The 24,931-nt window shown below is 44.5% G+C and overlaps 1 protein-coding gene across 1 annotated transcript in view; it reads left to right on the forward strand.

Annotated features, from left to right (window-relative positions):
* The window catches only part of C7 (complement C7), a 643,094-nt gene that overhangs the window by 612,213 nt on the left and 5,950 nt on the right, over positions 1-24,931 (forward strand). Inside the window, exon 17 of the mRNA XM_078675005.1 lies at positions 1,980-2,164. Within this exon, the coding sequence (XP_078531131.1) occupies positions 1,980-2,164 (185 nt within the window). The remainder of the gene's footprint in view (positions 1-1,979; positions 2,165-24,931) is intronic.

Raw genomic sequence — 24,931 nt, forward strand, 5'->3', positions numbered from 1 at the left:
TCCCCAGGGCCACTTTTTTCTTCACAGTGTGGTGACGGCAGCCCTCTGCCTCAATGGAGGGCTGGCATTTCAGAACCCAAGCACCACAACGCTTGCAGGTAAATCGGTACGGCGAGAGGTAAAATCAAAGCAGTCACATGCCTCTACGGGACGATAAGAAGTGATTCACTCCAACCGTTGACCACATTGAGGTACCACTGGACAGAGGACTTTGGTACCCTCATAGCAGATAGAGACTTGGAGATCATCCTGGATAGAAACCCCAAGGTGACTAGAAAGGCCTGCTTCAGATAAATTCCTTTTTACTTCCTGCACAGGGCATATCTCAGCCTCTGACGCATTATTAAATACTTCCACAGGGAGGATGTGGCATGTCTGTGCTGGGAAGAACTCAGAGCGGAAATGATGCACATGATCTGGGCATGTCCAGCGCTGCACAGCTACTGGGAAGAAGTTACTAAAATGGTGGCGGACATTACTGAAAAGACTATTCACTGCTCACCGGCCCACTACCTTTTAAGTCTGTTCCCCCATACCTCCAAAACAAGGGTTACCAGTAGGTTCCAGGACTTGGACTTTATCCTAGCTAAATGGGAAATAAAGCATTGGAAGACCCCAGGGGAGCCCCAGAGAGCAGTATGCAAAAAAAAAGCTAGAGATGTGGGCGGGGTGTGATGGGGAAATCCTGCTTAGGGACGCTCCTAGAGGGATTGGCTCAATTGAGAGGGCCGGAGCTTGAGAGGTGCTGGTTGACAGCATGAAGGACCCGGGGTTGGAATCAGGTGAATCTACACTGTGGATGCTGTCTCTGCCTGGGAGCCCACCACAAAATGATCCTCTGGGGATGACTCGGGGCTGGGGGGGGGGGGGGGAAGCCTGGTTTGATATTGACCCCAGAATAAAGATGTGAATAGACCTGTTGTATATCTACAACTTGTTGTGACTTTCAATGGAGTAGTGAGGGGAGAGTTGGGCTCTGGGAGCTCGAAACAGATGGCATTAAACGGTGATGGTTACCACAATGTAATGGAGATAGCTCATTGTCATTGCAAGATGTGATATTGGAATGCGGTAAAAGCTATAAAAATCTGTTTACAATTTTTTTTTAATGAATATAAAATGTAATGTGCCCTGGGGCCAATTCACAAAAACATTTATGAGTGTGCGGACTACTTCATGTATTATTAAATACCCTTGTGAATCAAACTCTTTGTTTCTCAGGGTATGAGAGAACAAGAAAGATAAAAGGAATGATTAATGCTTTTTTAAAGAAATATACGACTGTCAGAAGGTGAGGTATTTCTGAGGTGGACTTGTATTGTGTTCTGGAACTTTCTAGCACCTTCTGTTTTTTATGTGTATCGTGTCTTAGTTACTTACCTGTTAAACAAATGTTAGATAAAATACTGACTTCTGTATCGGAGTGCCCTTTACAGTATGATACTATGTCTGAGCCAATCACTCCCTCCAAATGCTGTAGGAAGCGTTGATGGCTCGCCGTGGTGCGAATCATGCACACAAAGGACGTAGCATTGTTTTGCAATGTAATGGTGTTGTGGTCCCTGGGATACTAGCAGTAAACTACAGTGCACACACACCATTCTGCCCAACAACTGTTGGCTACCCAGGGCCCCCAAGAATAGACATCGCATTCTTTGACTTTGGTGTGTGGTTGGAGGGAGGAGTAAAGACTGTACCTTGAGAACGGAGGGGACTCTTTGACTGTAGTGTCTATGGAGCAGGGGTGTCTTAGGTAATTCGACAAGGGCAAGATCCATCCCAGGCTTCCAGTCTATCAATAAAATAAACCATGGCCGTGCCCAACCTCTCAGACCTCCTCTGGACAGCACTGCTGTTGAGACACTAGGAGAACGAGGGAGCAAGTTCAGCAGTCGCTGTAGGGCGAACAGCAGGCGAGGGGCATGCAACCTCCACACAGCTGCAATTGTTTTCACTTTGCGTCACCTCTTGTATTGCAGGTCATCGCTTGACATCTGTGCTATCGATGGGAGAAATCAGCGCCACGTAGCGCTCACGGCCTGCAAGATGCTCGCGCTTCAGTGCCTGGGGAGGGCATACACGGTGACAGATGACAACAGCTGTCAATTACCTGCAGCAACAGAGCGCTCCTGTGACTCCTGCCATTTATGGGAGAAATGTGATGGTATGTCGCCCATAATCATTTAATTATTTGCAGCCCGTCTAGCTGACCTAATGAAAACAGTTCTGCAGCAAAGAGATTTGCCTCAGCGTCGCCCCACTGCTCTCAGAGCAGGAACAGGCAAAAATCAAATGTTAATAACATCATTATTTAGTTTGATTTTTCTGAGCTACAGGGCTGGGTTAGAGAGGTGCGAGGCTGGTGCCACAGGGGGAGGAGTGGTTCATGCACTTACATGCACATCATGGTTTGTCCAGCTGTCTTGGGCCGGCCAAACAGTGATGCGCACTTAGCATGTTCTCCGCCAGGCTCTAATGCACAGCCTGGGTAGACACCATGCCCAGGCTCTCACTACTCGTCAGAGCACCGATCGCGGCACTCAGACCAATCACAACGCTGCCTTGCAGTGCTGTGATTGGTGTAAGCGTGCTTCCGGGACTCTTCAGAGAAGCAGCGATGGGGGAGAGATGGAGGTGGCCCTGATGTGGAGGTAAGTGGTTTAAAAAAAAATGTTTAAAAAGAAATGTTGTCCCCCCCTGCTTTGCCACCCGCCACTGATTACTCTTGTTTTGTACAGATGTTATGATAATAGACATAAAACACTAAAGTATCACAATAGATAAAGGCAGACACCTCAGTCAAGTTAAATGCCACTAAAGGAACAAAAGCACCTGTCCAGAAATGACTTACCCCATCATATACTATTATTTATGAAGCAGAACAGTAGAAACAATTAAATGTTGTCTCGCTTTTTATCTTTCCCCAGGTTTTTTCCTCCACGTAAATGCTAACACGAACTGTTAGCTTAATGTAATTAGGATTTTAATTGCATGTGAGTAAGCTCAAGGGCTAATTAACTAATTAATTAATTGAGTATACTCTATAGTATCAGAAGTAATTGCCGTAAAGTCTGTGACAGAGCGGTGCATGTGTGGACTAGGTTGTAAATGAAAACATTTGTTTTCTCGTGCGTTTTATATCTTAATTCGGCCAGCCGACATCCCCTTAGTAGATAGTAGCAGTGACTGTTATTTCTCTATTAAATAAATAACATAGTGGTATGCAAGTGTTAGGCGAGTAAGTGAAAATATACTTATTTCAAGAGTTTAAAATTGCACCGGAATAGAAACCAGAACTAAAGTTGCCTGAAGCATAAGAATGACAACAAATGTTACATTTGGAGATAATTGCAGGACTGCAGGTTTTAGGGGAAAATCCGAGGATGTAGCACAAATTGTACATGCTGATGCACAACCACTCGCATGCCAAGCACAACCCTTGAATGACAAACCGCTCTGCAGGGGAAAATGTGAAGTGTCAGCCACTATAGGGAAACATAAGAGAGTGTCAGCTGCTAGACGTAAGAACATGTGATATCGGTCACTGCAAGCTGAAAAGAAAGTAGCAGATCCCACAGAAGAAAATAAAACGGTGGTAGATCCTTCAGCAGGCTTGCATGGGGTATAGCAGTGCGGGCCCTCCGGAGCCTTCTGCAATTTTGCTTAGATGCCATAAACACCTGTTTCTAAGTATTAATAATATAACAAATCGGCTCAAAGGAAAAAGAAAACATGTTGTCTGACACCATCTAGTGCATGGGTACATAAGCTGCTCATTATTGGTGAAGACAGCAGGCTTGCAATCAAAACTCTATAAATAGAATTTGCTCAATTAACACGAACCCTGGAAAGCACAGAACCTAGGACATAATGCCCCTTTGCCCCTAACTCCCGTGTGACGGTCCAGTACTGAAGTAAAAAAAAATTTTGGTTTGATGTATGTCGGGAGTGGACGCTGAATGGCAGTTTTTGGAGGAGGGAGGGTAAATCAACTCTGCAGACAGAGAACCGGAGAGTAATATTCCCTTAAACAAGGCAAAGTGCAATAGCATAGATTAGAGTGGTGCATAGTAGATTGTACTGGCATAGAGTGCAGTGGTACAGAGTGTAGTGGTGCAGAGTGCAGTGGTGCAGCGCAGAATGGTGCAGAGTAGTGTATAGTGCCATAGAGAGTAGTGTCGTAGAGTGGAGTGCTGCAGTGGGGTTGAGTGAAGTGATGCAGAGTAGAGTGGTGCAGAGTGCATTGGCATATAATGTAGTCGAGCAGAGTAGAGTGGCTTACAATTCAGTGCTGTAGATTGCAGTGTTGCAGAGTAGAGGGTTGTAGAGTGCACTGGTGTAGAGTAGAGTGGCGTAGAGTAGAGTGGGGTGGAGTAGAGTAGAGTGGTGAAGACTAGAGTGGTGCAGAGTAGATTGCAGTGGGGCAGAACAGATTGCAGTGTCGGAGAGTGGAGTGGCATAGAGTGTAGTGCATTGGCATAGTGTGTTGTGGAGTATAGTGGCACGGAGTGCAGCAGCATATAATTTGGTGGCATTAGATTAGAGTAGTGCATAATAGATTGTAGTGGCATAGAGTGCAGTGGTACAGAGTGTAGTGGTGTAGCACAGACTGTTGCAGAGTATAGTATAGTGCTATAGAGAGTAGTGGCATAGAGTGGAGTGCTGCAAAGTGCAGTGGGGTAGAGTGCAGTGATTTAGTGTAGAGTGATGCAGAGTGCATTGGGATAAAATGCAGTAGTGCAGGGTACAGTGGTGTACAGTTCAGTGCTGTAGAGTGCAGTGCTGGTGAGTAGAGGGTTGTGGAGTGGAGTGGTGTAGAGTATATTGGTGTAGAGTAGATTGGCGTAGAGTGGCGTAAAGTAGAGTGACGAAGAGTAGAATGGCACTGAGTAGAGTTCTGTGGAGTAGAGTGCGATGGCATAGAGTGAAGTGGTACATAATAGAGTGCAGTGTCGTAGAGTGAAGTGGCATTGAGTGGGCTGATGTGGAGTGCATTGGCATAGAGTGTTGCAAAGGATAGTGGCCCAGAGTGCAGCAGCATAGAATTCATTGGTGTACAATGCAGCATTGTAGAATGCAATGGCATAGATTAGAGTGGTGCATAGTAATGTAAATGTAAATGTACAGGAATTTATATAGCGCAAATCACCAAGCGGTTTCTAAGCGCTTGCTTAGGGAACCCGTCCTGGTATTCCCCTGTGAGATAACCCCAGCAGGGTATCCGCAAGGTGAAAGCCAGGCATCCCGCCGCGAGGGGCCGTTGTGGAGATTAAGAAAGCTATTGCCCAGAGTCGCAGAGTGTGAACCCGTGAATCGAGTAGGCACCGGAGCGAGAATTGTCGAGTCCATGGAAATTTTTAGGACTCAAGACCCCGCCGAGCCGGGAATTAAACCCTGGTCCCGGGCTGACCTCTGCTTCCAGGTCTGCCTCCTCTAACCAGTGAGCCACACTTCTCCATTCTCCAGATTGTAGTGGCTTAGAGTGCAGTGGTATTGAATGGAGTGGTGCAGGCTAGAGTGGCATAGAGTAGAGTGGACTGGCCTAGACTGGAGTTGTGTACAGTGCAGTGGTGACTGTAGACTGACAGAATGCAATGGCATAGAGTGAAGTTGCATAGAGTGGAGTAGAGTGGAGTGATGCAGGGTAGAGTGCAGTGGCATAGAGTGTCATAGTGTGTTATGATGTAGAGTAAAGTGGTGCAGAGTGCAGTGGTGCAGAGTAGATTAAAGTGGCATACAGTGGTTTGGTGTGATGTGCGGGGCTGTTGAGTGGAGTGGTAGAGTAGAGTGAATTGGTGCAGAGTGTATTGGCACAGTGTTCAGTGTTGCAAAGTGGCATAGAGTGGAGTGGAGTGGCATAGTGTGGAGTTGAGCAGAGTAGAGTGGACTGGCCTAGACTGGAGTGGTGTTCAGTGCAATGGCGAAGAGTGCAGTGGTGTAGAGTAGAGTATAGTGACAGAGTGACAGAGTGCATTGGCGTAGAGTGGTGCAGAGTAGAGTAGAGAGTGGTAGAGTAAAGTAGAGTGAGTAGTGCAGAGCGGAGTAGGGTGCATTGATGCAGAGAGCAGTGGCATGGAGCGGTGTAAAGTGAAGTGATGCAGAGTAGAGTGTATTGTGTGATACAGATAGAGTGGAGTAGAGTAGAATGGAAACACATTTTTTTTGATAATCAGCTTTATTTGGAATTTGAAATAATAGACAACAATTCTTTGGGTGTAGCTCAATCAAATCACACAGCAGAGTATTAGACAGGAATCGTGGGAAGCATATTTCAACATGCCGGTCCACATTCGCGGGTACAGGGTAAAGCCAGGGGCTAGGAACAGACAGCAAAGCTTCAGTCATGGTGGTAGTAAATTAAACCATTTTCCCCAGATCCTGTAAAACAGGTCTGGGGCCCCCTTAGCTTCAAATAGGGCCTCCTCCTGGGTGCCACACCAGTCGCCCCCCCTCCTCCATTTCCCCACAGTAGGCGGATCAGGCAGCGACCTATGGAACACATTTTTAATTGCAATAACCCTTACATTTGCACAGACATACAGTTAGAGTGCTCAAACAATAATGTGTGGAAATTACATCACCTAGTGTATTGATTTGTTTGTATCACATTAAAGTATTTGTTTCCAGCACACTTCAGGATTAAAAACATTCTGTGCTTGCACTTTCCTAATTCTGATATATTCTGAAATACTTGCACAGTTCATTTAAATGCTGTGTGCTAAAAAAAATACAGTTCGAGGCATGTGAGCTGTAGATCACATGCTTTACATAGCCAGCCATCTAGTGTTGGGTTCAGATGTTTGCACTTTGTTTTTGTTTGAAGAAGTCTTTTCCAGTCACAAGGTAGGTGACTCCTCCTTTCAGTGATAGTGTGCATGGGCATCGAATCCATTGTTAGATTGGTTTTTTCCACCATCGAGTTCAGATGTGAATTTTTGTGCACCGTTTCGGCACTGTTTCTCGGGATCCCTTCAATGTGCAATCCACTACCCTCGACAGTATTGTTTCTCAATCGCGATCCCCATTCTTCGGATATTGTTTTGATTCAAAGACCTTCGATCGGAAAACTTGTGGAGGGCCGTTGGGCCTACCTGCGCTGGGCTCGCTAGCAATCGATGGAAAGGACTCCATTCAAGCTCTATCCCGGGTGTCGCACCAAATTTACTCGTACCGACCTGCACGAAGTGTGCAACCTCTGTCTATACCCAGAACAGGACGAGAAAGACTGTGACACGTGCCGATCGTTTCAATCAAAGAAGACGCATCGTGACAGTCAGGCTCAATGTCACGAGATGCAACATTAAGGCGGCTCTGCACGGGACGTAGTCGGCGAAGATTCAGATCAAGAAGAACAACAAGCTCAAGGAGCCGAGGAAGCAGAACACGTCTCTGCGTTCGAGTCTGACTCCAACATGGAAGAAGAGAAGCAAGTTACACCTGGTCAGCATACGGTGAGTGCAGAAGCCCCCTTGCCCCAACAATATAAGACCAAAAAGGCTCAGGTCGTTCCTCTGCCTTCGGGCCAAGGTTGGCAGTGAGAAAAAGTTTTGCGTGCCTCGCCCCCCGGGCCCGGCACCGAAACACAAAGAGAAGCCTTCCGGTTCGGGCTTGAGTCGTCCCTATGCTGACGCCGAACCAAAATCCTCAGTGTAGAAATCAAAGCATGTCGTGGTCCACATCCCACCTTCATCGCAGGCTAAATCTTCGGAACCGAAACTTTCGACGCCAAAAATGGCTAGCAAAGACAAAAAGACTCCACCAAAGGAGCCTCGTCTGATGTTCCACCTTTGAATCCGAAACAGAAAGAGCTTGTTATAAACCCATATACTGGACATATTCATACCAAATTGCCTTAAAAAAGGAAGATGCTCAAACAAGAGGAGTACCACATTCCTTTGAAGAGAAAAAATGTGGGTACTAACCCTTCACCCCCTTATATTTCACCACCTTAGCCCACTGATCCCAACTTACTCATCACACCCACAAATTCACCACCACCACTATGACCTGAACCACAGGATGAAGGGGATGGGTATCAGGATAGGCCACAAGATACTGACTCATGGGAGGACTATGACACTGACCCAAACACGGATTATGACCCTGACTTACATCTGTCCAGACCCTCACCACCCGACAACAATATAGGTTACAATGAGCTACTTAAGAGGGCTGCTCATTACTATGGGGTGGAATTACATAAGCAGGCATTGGAGGAGGATTTCTTATTTGAGACCCTAAGTTCCTCTCAAAGAACTACCCATACACTGCCAATGCTTAAGGGGATGCTTAAGCACGTAGATGAGGTTTTTGAAGATCCCGTAAGGGCAAGAATCATCATGCCTTGGGTTGAGAAAAAATATAAACCTGCACTTACTGACCCTGCCTACATCAAAGGTCAGCTGCCCTTAGACTCTCTTGTGGTTTCCAACGCTTGCAAGAGAGCTAATTCACAGACCACAGGTGAGGCCCCTTCAACTGATGAGGAGTCGAAATTACTTGATGCCTCTAGCAAAAGGGTATTGTCACAGGCAGCTAATCATTGGTGCATTGCTAATGCTCAGGCTTTGTTAGACAGATATGATAGTGCTCATTATGATGAGTTAGAAATGCTCATGCAATTTCTGCCTTATGAACATAAATCTAATGATCTTATTCAGGAGGGTAGACTAATACCGCCATCAGATGCGCGCTAGACGCAGCAGATACAGCAGCACAGGCAAAAAAACACCAGCGTACTGCTAGGCAGGCATGCTTGGCTGAGGATTTCAGGTTTCAAACCTTAGGTACAAGCCTCTATTTTAAAACCAGCCATTTGACAAAGAACACCTCTTTGGTCCAGCAGTTGACACCTCGCTGGAAAAAAAGAAAAAAAACTGAGGTCGCAAAGTTCATGGGGGCCTTGCAGTTCCCTACAAATAGGGGTTCCTTTCATCGCTCCTTTTACAGGGCTGGCTCCAAGAATATTTCCAAAGAAAATCCCTCCTCCTCTTACAAAGGCAACAACCAATAGCCTTCATCAAGAGGCTATTTCAGAGGAGGTTTTAGAGGAAACAATAGTAAGGGAAGAGCCAGGGTCAACTCCACACGCACTTCCCCCGCAAATAACAAGCAGTGACTTCCTTCCACTACCCTCCAATCATTCCACTCCTGTCGGGGAACGTCTCTCCCAATTTCTCCCTATCTGGAACACATTCACCTCAGACAAATGGGTTCTACAAATTATCCAATATGGTTACTGCCTGGAACTTACAGACACTCCCCCAAACATTCTTCCACGATCACACACAATGTTACAAGAACATTTTACCCTTCTAAAGTAAGAAGCTCTCTGTCTGTTAGAGAAAGGCGCTATAGAACCAGTCCCATTAAAATATCAAGGGGCCGGGGTATACTCTGTACTTCTGAATTCCCAAGAAGGACTGCTCTCTCAGGCCTATACTAGACCTCAGAGATCTAAAATTATACATTCAGTCGGACTATTTTCACATGGTCACACTCCAACAATTGCTGCGGCAAATTTCTGTCCACTCTGGACTCAAAGGACACATATTTCCATATCCCAATACAACCTACTCACTGCAAATACCTCAGGTTCATAGTGGCAGGCCAGCATTATCAGTTCAAGGTGCTCCCATTTAGAGTTACTACCGCACCCAGGATTTTCAGCAAATGCCTAGCAGTAGTCACAGCTCATCTATGAAGACAACTGTGGCAGACTCGGAAGGAAATGGCAGTAGCCGGGTTCTGGTAACAGAGGGTTTTATTGAGGCCAAGAGATGGTCAGTACAGGTCTTTCGAGTATATGGAGGTCGGCGTGGTGATCTGCTCCTGCTCCGTCTTCTGACTCGTGCCTTGGATGCCTCGACTCTCCTCCTGCCCTCCAGGCTGATCCTCTTCTGGGGCTGGTCGACTTCCGTGGTGACCCTCAGGGGTCGTAGACCCAAAAGAAATAGAAGGGATGGGTCAGGGCAGGGCTCAATATCACAATAGTGTCAGGGATAGGGAGTGAGGAGGGCGGTGCAGTACTCAGGGCTCTCAAACGGTGAGGTGGTTGTGCTCAAGGGTAGGGGTACCGGGATAAGCAAGGAATCCCCCCTATCACACGTTCGGTCCGCTTTTCTTAGCCACCCAACCCGCAATTCTCCTCCGTACCTGGAGTAGCCACGCACCTCCCCCGGGTGAGTGGCTGGGCGAAGCGCCGTGTCGGTGGCCTCCTGGCGTCTCCTCGGGTGATGGCACGTCCTGCTCTCCTCCGTAGCTTCCTTCCTCCGGTCTCACGCTCCTCTCCTCGTTCCGCTCGTCTCTCTCCGTCTTCTCCAACCTCCAACCTCCGGTGAACAAGCACACCCCCTCGGGGTCTGCTTCCGCCTTTGACTCCGTCGCGTCACTGGTTGGTCCCGCCCACTCGTCCAAGGGCCGCCACTTAAAGGGCCAGTGTTCCTCATCGTCCTCAGCGTCCCTGGCAACCCCGTAGTCAAACGAGGGGTGATCATTCTGTACGGGGGAACAAGTATGGGGTGATTGACAACGGTCCCAGTGTACAGCCCCTATAGCAGTACTTGGAGGGGCGGCCCCCGCCACTCCGTTACAACAACACATTCACGTCTTCCCATATTTGGACGACTGGCTCATGAAACCCAGCTTGCAAGAAAGCTGTCTACATCACACTCACAAAACAGTGCAGTTGCTCCACGATCTTGGATTCACAGTAATGCTGTCCAAGTCCCATCTCCAACCATCCAACACCTAGGCGTATCTGGGAGCCTCAACAGATACACAAAAGGCTTTGGCCTACCCCAACCTGGCCAGAATCCACAACATGCAATCTCTGCTCTATCAGTTTCAGCCTAAACACTCATTGCCAGCTTGAGTATTTATGCAGTTACTGGGGATGATGGCGTCTTGCATCTTAATAGTTCCTTACACAAGACTTCAAATTTGTCCCCTTCAGGAGTACTTAGCACATCAGTGGAGCTAGGCTCAGGGTCTATTATCAGATCTAGTGTTGGTGGATGGCCGCACCCATCGCTCTCTGCAGTGGTGAAATCCACAAAACCTTTCAGCAGGGCAGCCCTTCATTGACCCGGTTCCACATATAGAGCTAACAGCAGACCCATCGCTCTCTGGTTGGGGAGCTCATCTCCAGACGCATGCAATTCAGGTCATGTGAAGCCTGCAGCAAAAGCAGCTTCACATAAATTACCTAGAGCTGCTAGCAATTTTTCTGGTGCTCAACGTGTTTTTAGTTGCTCTAGTAGGCAAAGCTGCCCTGATCCGTACAGACAACATGACAGCAATGTACTATATACAAAAACAGGGGGGGCACATTCTCTCTGGCTGTCACAACTGGCACAGAACATCTGGAGATGGGTCATACGTCACAAAATGTATTTTGTCGCAGAACACCTTCCAGGTGTAAACTATCAGAATGCAGATCTGCTCAGTCATCAAAGACAACAGATTCACAAATGGGAACTCCACCCTCAAGTTCTCCTCCCATTCTTTCAGATGTGGGGCTTTCCAGACATAGATCTGTTTGCCACAAACCGAAACGCAAAAAGCCCAAGCTTCGCATCCAGGTATCCTCACCCCTTTTCTGGAGGCATTGCACTATGGATGAATTGGTCAAGGATATTTGCCTACGCTTTGCCTCCTCTCCCCCTCATTCCATTAGTGGTTTGGAAACTCAAATAAGCGCCCCTGACACTAAAACTAGTTGCTCCAACATGGCCCTGTCAACCCTGCTTCACAATCCTGTCAGAGCACTCAGTAGTTCCTCACCAAAAACTACATATTACACCTAATTTCTTCAAGCAGAGCCATGGAGAGATAAGACATGCAGATCCCAGTTTTCTCAACCTTGCGATCTGGCTCCTGAAGTCTTACAGTTTAGCTACCTCAATCTCCTCACTAGGCTAGATGTCCTACCATAAGAGCTTGCTATGCAGCAAAGTGGAAGCGGTTTGTCATAAACTGTGATAACAATCAGATCAACCCACTTGATGCTTCAGTTCAATACATAATTTGCTATTTATTACATTTGCAGCGGTCAAATTTAGAGCAAACATCCATAAGCTTACATCTTGCTGCAATAGCTGCATATCTCCAGAATAGGCAACATATGTCTCTCTTAACAGTGCCTGTCATTAAAGCATGTATGGAGGGACTTAAAAGAGTAATTCCCCCAAGACGTTCACCTGCTCCAGTGTGGATTCTCTACATTGTTCTCACCAGACTCATGTGTCCACCTTTTGAGCCATTGCACAGATGTGAGCAGCAATTTCTCACTTGGAAGATAGCTTCCCTCATAGCTATCATATCACTGACCAGAGTGAGTGAGCTTCAGGCACTAACCATTGAAGACATTTTTACAAGTACACCAAAACAAAGTGGTTCAACCCAACATTTCTACCCAAGGTCCTTTCATATCAACTAATCTGTTGAGTTGCCTGTGTTCTTCCCTCAACCAGATTATTTGGCAGAACGTGCTTTACACACCTTATATGTGAAAATAGCATCACTCTACTACATAGAAAGTACAAAACCTGTCCGTAAGTCAAATCAATTATTTGTGGCTTTTGCTACACCACATAAAAGCAATCCCATTTCAAAATCAGGTATTGCATGGTGGATAGTCAAGTGCATTCAAACATGCTATGCAAAAGCAAAACGAACATTGACAATGCCCCCTAGAGCGCACTCCACACGCAAACTAGGGGCTTCTATGGCATTGTTAGGAAATATACCCATAGATGACATCTGCAAAGCTGCATCATGGTCTACACCTCACACATTCACAAAACTATTGTGTAAATATGTTAGCAAGACAGCAAGCTAGTGTGAGCCAAGTAGTTTTACGTACACTATTTCAAGCTACTGCAACAGCTACAGTTTAGCCACCACTTTGGGAGATAACTGCTATATGGTCTGTGCAAAGCATGTGATCTACAGTAAGTATGGGCGAATTTTGCGAATCAGCGGTTTTCAAATTCGCAAAAAAAATCCACGAATTCGTGGATTTTCCCGCGAAATCGCGGATTCTTTTGCGATTTGCACCATACTTAACTGGAGTACTTTCTACTGGCTAATCAGTAAGTGCTACCTCGTTGGGTAAATCTGTATTGTGCTTTTCCTACACTACAGCTGCGTAAAGGCCCAGAAGAGTTGTCTCAAGTGACCCTGTGTGTCTGTAATTTTGCCACCGCGCCCATAGGCGCCGAGGTCCCTCGAGTGAGCTGTCCATCACAGTGGGGGAAAGGGCGGGAAGAGGTTGCATAGCCTAGTGTGTGTGGGCTGGGGCCGGGCTTCTGTGCGAGTTCACAGGCCTCAAGTTTATAAAGGGTCAGAGGCCGATCAGCGCAGCAGATGAGGAGAAAGCAGCCTCCTGGACACTGGAAGTACAGGGGGATTGCACTCGAGAAACTCGTGGATGCCTAGACCTCCATCACGGATTAAAGCTAACTGTAGACGGTAGATCTGGGGAGAAAGCACACCTGCCTAGCATCGACCGTGCTCACTAGATTCTTGGGCTGATTATAATGCGTGACTGAATTTGAGCTTCAACTCGGGCACCTGCTGTAAGTGCTTCCTGCTGAGGTTTAATTGTTGGGACAGGCGCCTCGTTGCCTAATTGTAACTATTCTTTGACCCTGCTTCGAGGGTCAGAGCAGGGTCAGAGAATAGTTGCAAGTAGGCAACGAGGCGCCTCAGGAAGCACTTACAGGGTTACAGCAGGTGCCCAAGTTGAAGTTAATTTCTTTGTAACCATTTTACAAAGAAATTAGCTTCAATTTGGGCACCTGCTTTAACCCTGTAAGTGCTTCCTGAGCAAAATTCGTCCGGCTCGCGGATTCGCAGATTTTGCCGCGATTTCCCACGGATCGCGAAATCGCAGAAAATCTGCAAATTCCGCGAGCAGAACGAATTTTCCGCCCATACTTATTCTACAGCTCACATGCCTCGAACGGAAAATGCTACTTATCCACTATGCATCTGTTCTTGGCATGTAGAGCTGTTGATTCACATGCACACACCTGCCTCCCTGGGTACCTATACCTGTTGCAGTGACATCTTACTTAAATACATATATAGATGGACATCTCTTTTTACTACTCTCACTAACTCCATTATCACACTCTGTGGGAAAACAGTCTAACAATGGCGTCTATGCCCTTGCGCACTATCACGGAAAGGAGGATTCACCTACCTCGTGACTGGAAAAGACTTCTACAAACAAAAACAAAGTGCACACATCCGGACCCAACACTAAATGGCGGGCTATGCAAAGCATGTGAATATACAGCTCTGCATGCCAATAACAGATGCATACTGGGTAAGTAGCATTTTCCTTCTCCTACCCCCAGTATCCAGCACGCTTGTCACACAAACCCTCTCACTTTGAAGTCAGAGAAAGAAAAGTAAACACCAAGCTCCCTTAGAAAGACAGAGCCTGACATTTGACCTCTGGCTTTGAATGCACAACAAATTTGGAAGAATATAAGAAGAGGTGGTGTGAAAAGGCTTTGCTCCATGGGAGAGATGAACTGAAGCCCTGATAGCGTAAAAAAAGCCAGAAAATAGAAAGCCAGAAAATGTGAGTTACAAACCAAAAAGCCAATGGTAAGCAACAGGTGGAATGCATTCATAGAGAAACTTTCTCAATGTCGCCGAGATGTCTTTTGCAAACCAAACAGCTTTGCTGTCTGGTTGGCTCCAAATGAAAAAGGGGATGTCCGTTCTTAAAGAAATGAAAGGTGTTGTCAGTACCTGCAGGGACAGAATGCATTTTCAGTCTATGTAGGTAGAGAACCAGGAACACAATTGAGGGTATAATGATGTGCCAGTATCTGCAAGGAGAGAGAAAAAGGCATCGTCTGCAGGCAAAAAAGCACAGTTTCTGCCGGGAGCAAAGCAGATATTGTCAGTGAAGATATCTGACAGGCTATCTGGGATGGAGGTCAAAAACGTGATATGAATTGTGACTGAACTATCAAACATCCACAATGTCAAGTCAAGAAAGATTTAATAAGGCCACTTTTGGCAGCTTGGAAAGAAAGCAAAACAATGCCCAGAGAAATGTGCCTGAAATGTCTTATGCCTAGACCAGAGAAACACCAATACAGTTAAAGATAGCAATAACAGAAAGTCCCAAAATAAATGCATTTGAAAAAAATAGAAATGTAACTGCAAAAATCCTGCAAAATAAACAAAATGGAGGAGTTAAGAAATGATGAGCAAATTCAAAAATCATCATGTGCAATAAGATGGCCACAAGTGTCTGACGGTAGCTAATGAGAGTTAGAAAACCTCCACAAATGGGGAAGGCCCCTTTTGAAAGTATCATGGGATCCAAAGCATTCACACCTCCGATCATTGGAAGTCAGGGTGGATAGGGGCTTAATAGCTGGAATTTCTTTAGCTTGGAAGATAGATCAGGTTAAGTTAATCTAATTAAATTGAACACAGAGCTAAGTAAAATAAAGGTGTATTAGCAGGTAACACGAGCAGCCAAAAGATTGTTTCAGATGGCTGAAGCGTGCCATAAGGTCTCTGGATGAAGGCCTCATTTGATTATCCTGCTTAAAAACAAGATTCTTTGTTCAACAGGTGCATAAACTATGAGTGCGCACCTGAACCAGGCTTGGTTGTAGCAACAGGCTCTGACTGGATAAGGGGGGCCTCTGTAGTTGTGGCTTAGAGTACATTCAATGCATCACATCACTCCGCTGTTTAATGCTGGATGTCATGCAAATTCAATCGTTTGAATGGGGAAAGGCAATTTTATCAAAACTCAACTTCTTGTTGGCCTTATAAGAGCATATTCCGAAACCTAAGCCCATCATTGGGTAACCAAGACTGCACAATAAAGGATTTTACACAGAGCAACACAGAGAAACTATTTGGTGAATCTGAAGGATACCCACATATACACTGCTGAATAGAGTGAAATGATGGAAAACCTATCTTCCAGAGTCTATCAAGGCCTGGCTACCTCTGCACCATAATCTTTGCTTTTGAAATGATCTCGGTAGTTAACTTTAAGCCTATCAGAGACAATTAAATGTGGTTTTCCGATGTGATAATATCCAGTAAAGTTACATAAACACTCTAAAGATTAACCTTGCAGTTTCCCAGGAGAGCCATTTTATTTGAAAATGCCAATGTATAATATTAAGACAGTCATGAAAGAAGTGAGGCTTACTTGCCAGCCCGCCAGCTGTCTATGTGGCCCAATTAGAAACATCTTTGGATCTGGCAAATACCACACCCAGAACTAGTAACGTCAGTCTGTTGGCCTGATGCAATGTCAGGGGAGGCTCACTGTGGTCACGGTTGCACTGAGAGAATAAAGGAAATACAATTTTAAGAGAGTGCCTATTGATGTTGCCCTAATAGCAAAAACTGGAGGCACACCCTATACAAATGCAATTTTTTATAGTCTGTAGAGGAAGAGAAGAGCCCAGTCAATCCCTGTAGGACTAGGAGGATACGTTGTCTGTCCTTGCAGAGTGAGAATGGAATATCCGCCCCTGCTGGAGAGTAGCTGATACTCTAAATAGCAAGATACCAATGAGTCACGGTGACCAGGATTGTTTTGTGAACTGGAACATGGGAAATTTCATTGTTGTTTTTAAAAGGAAAACTGTAATCAATTTTTTGTATTTTAAATTGCTTTAGACCACAGTCTTTCTGAAAGATTTGTTCATCTTGGTACTAAATATGCCAGGACTCCATTTTTTAACAAAAAAGATGAAAAAAAGGGTACCATACATGGGAATTAATTTAGTATTGACCCTTTATCCTGTGCAAAATGAATCGGTGCTGGAATATCATTGTGAGAATATCGCCTGGCATAAATATCTTGTCCTAAATACTGTCTATATAGGCGTGCCCAACTGGAGTTATTCATAGAAAATCATGAACATAATGGATGATATTTATGTAAACAATATTTAGGATTCTATATTTATGTCAGAAACTATTTTTGTATGTGATATCCTAACATCAACCTGTTAAATAACAGCAAAAGTCGGGGTAACCCTGCATAAAATCCTGTTTCCTTACCCTTATCATTTATTTAAACTTCCAATAGTGCTGCTGTCTTATTGGGCTGCTTTGCACACACCTACATTTCCGAGGGTTGCCTTGCTGTTCAGAAAAAGCTGCCAAAGATATACTTAATGTAATCTTCAAATCTATGTGGACTGAGCTGTTGCCCATGCCCAAAGTGTGCCTTGAGGTTATAGCAGTTGAATACAATTTAAAGTTCGTCATAGTTCAAACCCTATGCTATTCAGAGAAGTTCTCTTTATTGCCTGTATGACTTTGTGGGCTCATTTGTCAGGTAATTCATAGCAGCAAACTCTACACTCTGAGATATTCTACAGGATTCAGTAATAACTTGACATGGGGACATTCTATGAACAGAAACAAAAGGCAGTGGCATCATTTAGGTGTCTACAATTTAACGGTTCACTAACTAAATAACGACCCCCAAAATATCTTCTTACCAAAATATCGTGACCAAAAGTACAATGTCAAAAATATTGTCATCCTATATTTATAATGGCAAGTACAAAAATATTTAAAAAAATATAGTTGTAATAAATATCGTTGTATTAAATATTGTTTTTTAAAATATAAAAATCTAAATAATGAATATTAATTATATTAAATAGTAACATTAATAAAATAAATTGATTTAATATATATTTGAACAAATATAACAAATAAACTTAATAAAAAAAGTTAAACACATATATAATAACTAATATACATATATTTACATTTATCTACTTAACAATTATCAACCTAATAATTTTAATAAATATTATCATTTCAAAATGTTAACTAATATAAAAATATAATCAAACATATATATACATACACCAATAACATAACATCTTTAAATAAAACAATCCATCTAATTAAATTTATAAGTAAACAACTTAAAATGTTGTAAAAATATTTTACACATTAAAAGCATCAATAAATACAAATATTATAATTTTAAATGAACAAAAACATAATATAAATTATAAAAATATAAAATAAAATATGGAATACAACGTAATACATATACTATTATAATTCTGGGTAAAATTTACAAATCTCCCTCTATTAAATGCAACAGTAGGGAATTTGTTGGATTGCGGATAGGTAAAAATGTACTAATCTCACTCCAGTCAGTACAATAGTAGCGAAAGTGTTGAATTTTGGAGGGGTACAATTTACTACTCCCACTCCAATGAGTGCAACAGTAGGTAAAGTATTGGATTGGAGAGGGGTAAAATGTACTATTCCAACTCCAGTCAGTACAACGGTAGGGAAAGTTTTGGATTGCGGGGGAGGTCAAATTTACTAATCCCACTCTATTCAGTACAACAGTAAGTAAGGTATTGGATAGCGGAGCCGTAAAATTTAACAGTCAATACAACAGTAGGGAAAGAGTTGAATTGCGGAGGGGTAAAGTTTACTATTCCCACTCCAGTCATTACAACAATAGGCAAAGTGTTGGATAGCAGAGGGGTATCATTTACTATTCCCACTCCAATAAGTGCAACAATAGGGAAAGTGTTGGATTGCAGAGGGGTAAAGTTTACTATTCCCACTCCAGTCAATACAATAGTAGGGAAACTGTTGGATTGTGGAGACGTAAAATTTACTTTTCCCACTCCAGTCCGGACATCAGTAGGGAAAGTGTTGGATAGCAGAGGGGCAAAATTTACTATTACCACTCCAGTCAGTACAATAGTAGGGAACGTGATGGATTGCGGAGGGGTAAAGTTTACTATACCCACTCCAGTCATTACAACAATAGGCAAAGTGTTGAATAGCAGAGGGGTAACATGTACTATTCCCACTCCAATAAGTGCAACAATAGGGAAAGTGTTGGATTGCAGAGGGGTAAAGTTTACTATTCCCACTCCAGTCAATACAATAGTAGGGAAACTGTTGGATTGAGGAAACGTAAAATTTACTATTCCCACTCCAGTCCGGACATCAGTAGGGAAAGTGTTGGATAGCAGAGGGGCAAAATGTACTATTACTACTCCAGTCAGTACAATAGTAGGGAACGTGATGGATTGCGTAGGGGTAAAGTTTACTATTCCCACTTCAGTCAGTGCAAAATTAAAAACAAACAAAATATCTTCAACAAAAGACAATACTTTTTATAACAAAGTAAATGAAGAAAAATATAAATATGTACAAAAAACTACAAACATATTTAATATTAAAAAGAAAAAAGAAAACAATTACAATGTTAAATACATATCACAAATATCTATAAATATCGTTATAAATAAAATACAAAAATCATTTTTATTCACATAATTATTTTTTATTGAGAAATTATTTATTAATAACAACATTTAATACATACATTTAATTTAGTTATTTCCTATTCTAAAACCCCACAAAACTCACAACCTGCACCTAAATCGTAACTTTAAAGAGCAAAATATTTACACTACTAATATGAATTAGAAAACGAAATATTAATTATTATTTATTTATAATAATTCACTTCTCACAATATACCCCCACATAACACACAACACACTCATAAAATGGACATTATTTACACAATTCACATAATTATCAATTTGATAATTAATATTAATAATAATTGTATTTACTTCCGACCCCATACCCCTAAAAACCTACAACCCATGTCCAAAATCCGGAAAAAAAGTTGTGCAATTAAAATAATTAATTATCATTTAAACAAATATTTATTAATGATAAACTAAATAATAATTCATTAAAATGTACTACCTTCCCACCCTTTACCCCTATAAACCCCACAACCCATACCTAAAATAAAACTTTAAAAACAAAATGTAATTACACAGTTAAAATAATTAGTTAATTTAAAATGAATTACTTCTGCGGCCCAGTTCCAACACGCAGCCCGTTGGTTTACAGATGCAGACAATTGGGAGACGCGCCTCCTCTCTGGTAGGGTGGACATCCAGACACTACAGGTAGCCCTGATGCAGGGTAAGGGGGCGGGCACGTCCCTTCCTTATGTTGTGCGACATACGGCCGGCGTATGGCAGCGGTTTGTTGAGAGGGTCTTAGAGAAAAATAAACTTTCGTATGAATTCCTACAATTAATGTTGGTGCTCGCCAGGTGCAGGGTGGCGATAACTTGGATGGGGCAGAGGGCCCCGGAGGTGCCCACTTGGTTCAGAGATGTAAGGGAGTGGTCCCTGGCTGAGGAAATGAAATGAAATGAAATGAAAGCAAATTTATAACGCGCATACTCAGCCCAATGGGCATCAAGGCGCCTAACAAGAAATATTTACATGACCAGAGAGCTAACTACTAGTAGGCTTTCCTGAAACACCATGTTTTGAGGGCCTTTTTGAAGAGGGGCAGTGAGGATAGGGACTTAAGCTCCAAAGGGAGTGCATTCCAAAGACGAGGGGCAACTGTAGAGAAAGCTCTTCCTCCCCATCTAGTCTTCTTAGTCCGAGGGATCACCAAGAGATTCAGTTGTGATGAACGTAAACATCTGCTGGGGACATAACCAGAGAGAAGTGATCCCAACCCATCAGATGTTCCAGCTCTCAGAGCCCTATGCACTAGACAAATGATTTTAAAAGAAATACGGTACTCTATCGGAAGCCAATGAAGGCTCTTTCTGGCTAATGTCACAGAGGAAGAGTAGGGAATGTCTAGTACAAATCTTGCTGCCGCATTCTGTACTGTTTGGAGGCGTTGAATCAGTCCCTTATTGATCCCTGCATACAGTGCGTTGCAATAGTCCAATCTTGAAGCGACCAACGCAACCACTGTCTGTTTCCTAGCTTGCGGGGAAAGATAATGCACTATTCGTCGGAGAATTTTGATAACTCCCCAACAGGTGGCCACCGTTCTATTGACCTGAAGGGTCATTGCCAGCGAGGTATCAAAAATGACCCCAAGGTTTCTAGCTGAATGAGAGGGGACCGGGCAGGTTCCCAAGGATGGAGGCCACCATTCATTTGACCACACATCATGGTCCCTTCCAAAGATCAGCACCTCGGTCTTATCGCCATTCAGCCTCAAGGAGTTGAGTATCATCCAGTCAGAGACTGATTGCATACAACTCCTGAAGCTGAACGCGGAGGCGCTAACCGATTGGGTCAGCGACACCATTATCTGAGTGTCGTCTGCGTACGACACCACCTCCATTCCCTGCGCTTTTACTAATCTCGCTAGAGGGGCCACATAAATGTTGAATAGGGTCGGGCTTAAAGCCGACCCCTGTGGTACCCCACATTGCAGAGATTTAGCAGGGGAGAGGTATTCTCCCAGTTTGGCCCTCTGTTCTCTAAGGTCTAAAAACGAGGACAGAAGGCTCAAAGCTGGCCCCTCCACTCCTATCTCCCTCAAACGAGATGTTAAGATCGAGGGAGATAGGGTGTCGAATGCTGCGGTCAGATCGAGTAAGACCAGCAGCGTTGTCTGTCCCTGGTCCACTTTGATTCTGATGTTGTTTGTCACCATGGTGAGCGCAGACTCCGTGCTATGGAATTTCCTGAACCCATGCTGCGTCTGATCTAAAAACCCAGAGGAGTCCAGGAAGGCAGACAAGTGCGAGTTCAGGTGGGCCTCAAGCATTTTGGCGGGGGCAGGAAGTAGGGAGATGGGTCTGAAATTCTTTAAGATTGCGGGGTCAAGGGAGGGCTTTTTAAGTAGCGGCTTGACGATCGCTTTTTTCCAGACTGAAGGAAAAACCCCCTGCAACAGGGCACTATTCATTACCTCCAATAGGGGAGGGAGTAATGTGTCCCTACACTCCTTCATCACTTTGAGAGGACAGGGGTCCAAAGGAGAGGAAGATTTGGTCCTATTCAACAGTGAGTTAAGGTTATCAAGGGTGATCGGGGGGAAGTTAGAGAGGGTCTTGGCAGGATCTTTAGACCAGGCTTCTAAGTTTGTGAGAGCCTGGATAATGTGGTTACCAAGTGAATTTTTCTGCATTTCCAGATTAACGGAGATCTCATCGATTTTAGCAAAGAAAAAGGTTGAGATCTTGTCACAGAGCTCCTGCGATCCTATCCCTGGATCGGGAACTTGTAGTGAGCAGAGGGAGTCCACTACCTTAAACAGCTCCTTCGCTGAGGTGAGAGAAGTTGTGAGGTCAGAGAAGAATTCTTGCTTTGTCTTGATGACCGTGGCCTTATATTCACCTAACAGTCGTTTATGAGTCTCTCTGTCCATAGTGTCCCATGTTTTCCTCCATTTTCTCTCCTGCCTCCTGCAACCCTGTCTCATCAGCCTAAGTGGCTCAGTGAACCAGGGGGCGGAGGGCCTGCGCCTCGCTGAATATCGGCGTATAGCTGGAGCTAGAATATCTATTGCTCCAACGATGGAATTGGCAAGTTTTTGTGCTGCCTTCTCTGGGTCTGACGGCAGGGAGACAGAACTAATGAGAGGGGCTAGGGAATCATTAGTGATGTTTTTATAGTTCCTTTTACCCTCTCCCTGAGCCTGTCCCTTCTTGGATGGGTCTGAGTGAGAAAGGGTCAGTTCTATAGGTACTGCCAGGTGGTCTGTCCAGACAAGAGGTTCAGGCGTACCCGTCTTATCCCTGGGGTCGTTGGAAAAAACCCCATCCAGCGTGTGGCCTGCCCGGTGAGTTGGACCTTTTACCAGTTGAAAAAAGCCACAAGCTTCTAGGGGGTCAACCAAGGAAGAGGTGTCTTTAGAGGTGGGGTCATCTAGGTGAAAGTTTAAGTCCCCTAAAATGGTAAAGTGGGGCTTGCCAAAATATGGTTCCAGGATTCTGAACAGGTCACTGCTAAAATTTGATCTAGGGCCTGGGGGCCTATACATAAGAAGGCCTACCAAGGATGCTGATGGAGAGGAGGAAATAAAGAAATGCAGTACCTGGAAGGGGTCGGATGGTTCAGACAGAGCATTAATACGACAGGTAAGGTGCGACTGGTAGAGAATTGCCAATCCTCTACCCCTTCGCTTAGCTCTGTCAAATATGTGCAATGCATAGCCCTCCGGGATTGCCATTAGAAGGTCGTGTCCTGAGGTTTCAGTGGCCCAGGTTTCCGTAATAAAAACCCATACAGGCCTTCTAGACATCACAAAGTCATGGAAGGCTACATTGTTTTTAATTATGGAGCGAGCATTAATGAGGTATCCTTTCTCCGAGTGAGTGCATTTAGATGAGGAGCAAATAGTTTGAGGTGGATCGGTAAGCAGGGGGGAAATATATGTGCCCCGAGTATAGGCGTTGTGTGAGGCAATGAGCAGTAATTCCTCAGGGGTGTAACTATGATGGCATAGGAGATCACTCGGTTTTAAGACTGACATTTCCTCCGAAGTATAAGAATATAATACCTGAGGGGGTGGCTCGGGGTAACCAGAGCGCAGCCGCTCCTGCAGCCCGTCCTCAGCGCAGACGGGCGCAGACGGGCTGAACTCTGGCGTAACTCCGGCGTTTACCCGGTGTTCCCGCTGCGCGTGACCGCTGCGCGTCAGCATGGCCTCCTTTAAATAGACGACGAGCGCCCTTGTGACGCTTAGACCGTCCAACTACCTCCTAGCACCTTCGGGTGTGCCTCTTCTACTCCAATATGGCTGTTGAAGTGCTTCAATGCCAGTAAGAAGTGTGCTCGTGACGCGGGACCCGCCCAACAGCGGTGCTTTAGTAGTTTTTATAGTGTCAAGAATGTGGCCAAAGATATTAAGAACAGGGTAAAACGAAAATAAAACACAAATGAAATCCAAAACAGGAAATTTAAAAAAAATCCTCTTGAGTCAGGCGATGCAGAGGTATCAAATGCAGCGTACTCTAGGTCAGCGTATCCAAGCTGCAACCTGATTTGCCCTCCTTAAATAGACGACTAGCGCCCTTGTGACGCCTAGACCGTCCAACTACCTCCTAGCACCTTCGGGCGTGCCTCTACTACTCCAATATGGCCGTCGAAGTGCTTCAACGCCAGTAAGAAGTGTGCTTGTGACGCGGGACCCGCCCAACAGCGGTGCTTTAGTAGTTTTTATAGTGCAAGAATGTGGCCAAAGATATTAAGAACAGGGTAAAACGAAAATAAAACACAAATGAAATCCAAAACAGGAAATTTTTAAAAAAGCCTCTTGAGTTAGGCGATGCAGAGGTATCAAATGCAGTGTACTCTAGGTCAGCGTATCCAAGCTGCAACCTGATTTGCCCTCCTTAAATAGACGACTAGCGCCCTTGTGACGCCTAGACCGTCCAACTACCTCCTAGCACCTTCGGGCGTGCCTCTACTACTCCAATATGGCCGTCGAAGTGCTTCAATGCCAGTAAGAAGTGTGCTTGTGACGCGGGACCCGCCCAACAGCGGTGCTTTAGTAGTTTTTATAGTGCAAGAATGTGGCCAAAGATATTAAGAACAGGGTAAAACGAAAATAAAACACAAATGAAATCAAAAACAGGAAATCTTTAAAAAAGCCTCTTGAGTCAGGCGATGCAGAGGTATCAAATGCAGCGTACTCTAGGTCAGCGTATCCAAGCTGCAACCTGATTTGCCCTCCTTAAATAGACGACTAGCGCCCATGTGACGCCTAGACCGTCCAACTACCTCCTAGCACCTTCGGGCGTGCCTCTACTACTCCAATATGGCCATCGAAGTGCTTCAATGCCAGTAAGAAGTGTGCTCGTGACGCGGGACCCGCCCAACAGCGGTGCTTTAGTAGTTTTTATAGTGCAAGAATGTGGCCAAAGATATTAAGAACAGGGTAAAACGAAAATAAAACACAAATGAAATCCAAAACAGGAAATTTTAAAAAAAGCCTCTTGAGTCAGGCGATGCAGAGGTATCAAATGCAGCATACTCTAGGTCAGCGTATCCAAGCTGCAACCTGAAACTCATATGCAACTCACTCGGAGGGATGAGAAGCCGCAGGATGACTTAATGGTCTGGCACGTCATGTGTGC

This window comes from Lissotriton helveticus, chromosome 2_1, assembly GCF_964261635.1.
Source record: "Lissotriton helveticus chromosome 2_1, aLisHel1.1, whole genome shotgun sequence".
Classification (NCBI taxonomy): Eukaryota; Metazoa; Chordata; class Amphibia; order Caudata; family Salamandridae; genus Lissotriton; species Lissotriton helveticus.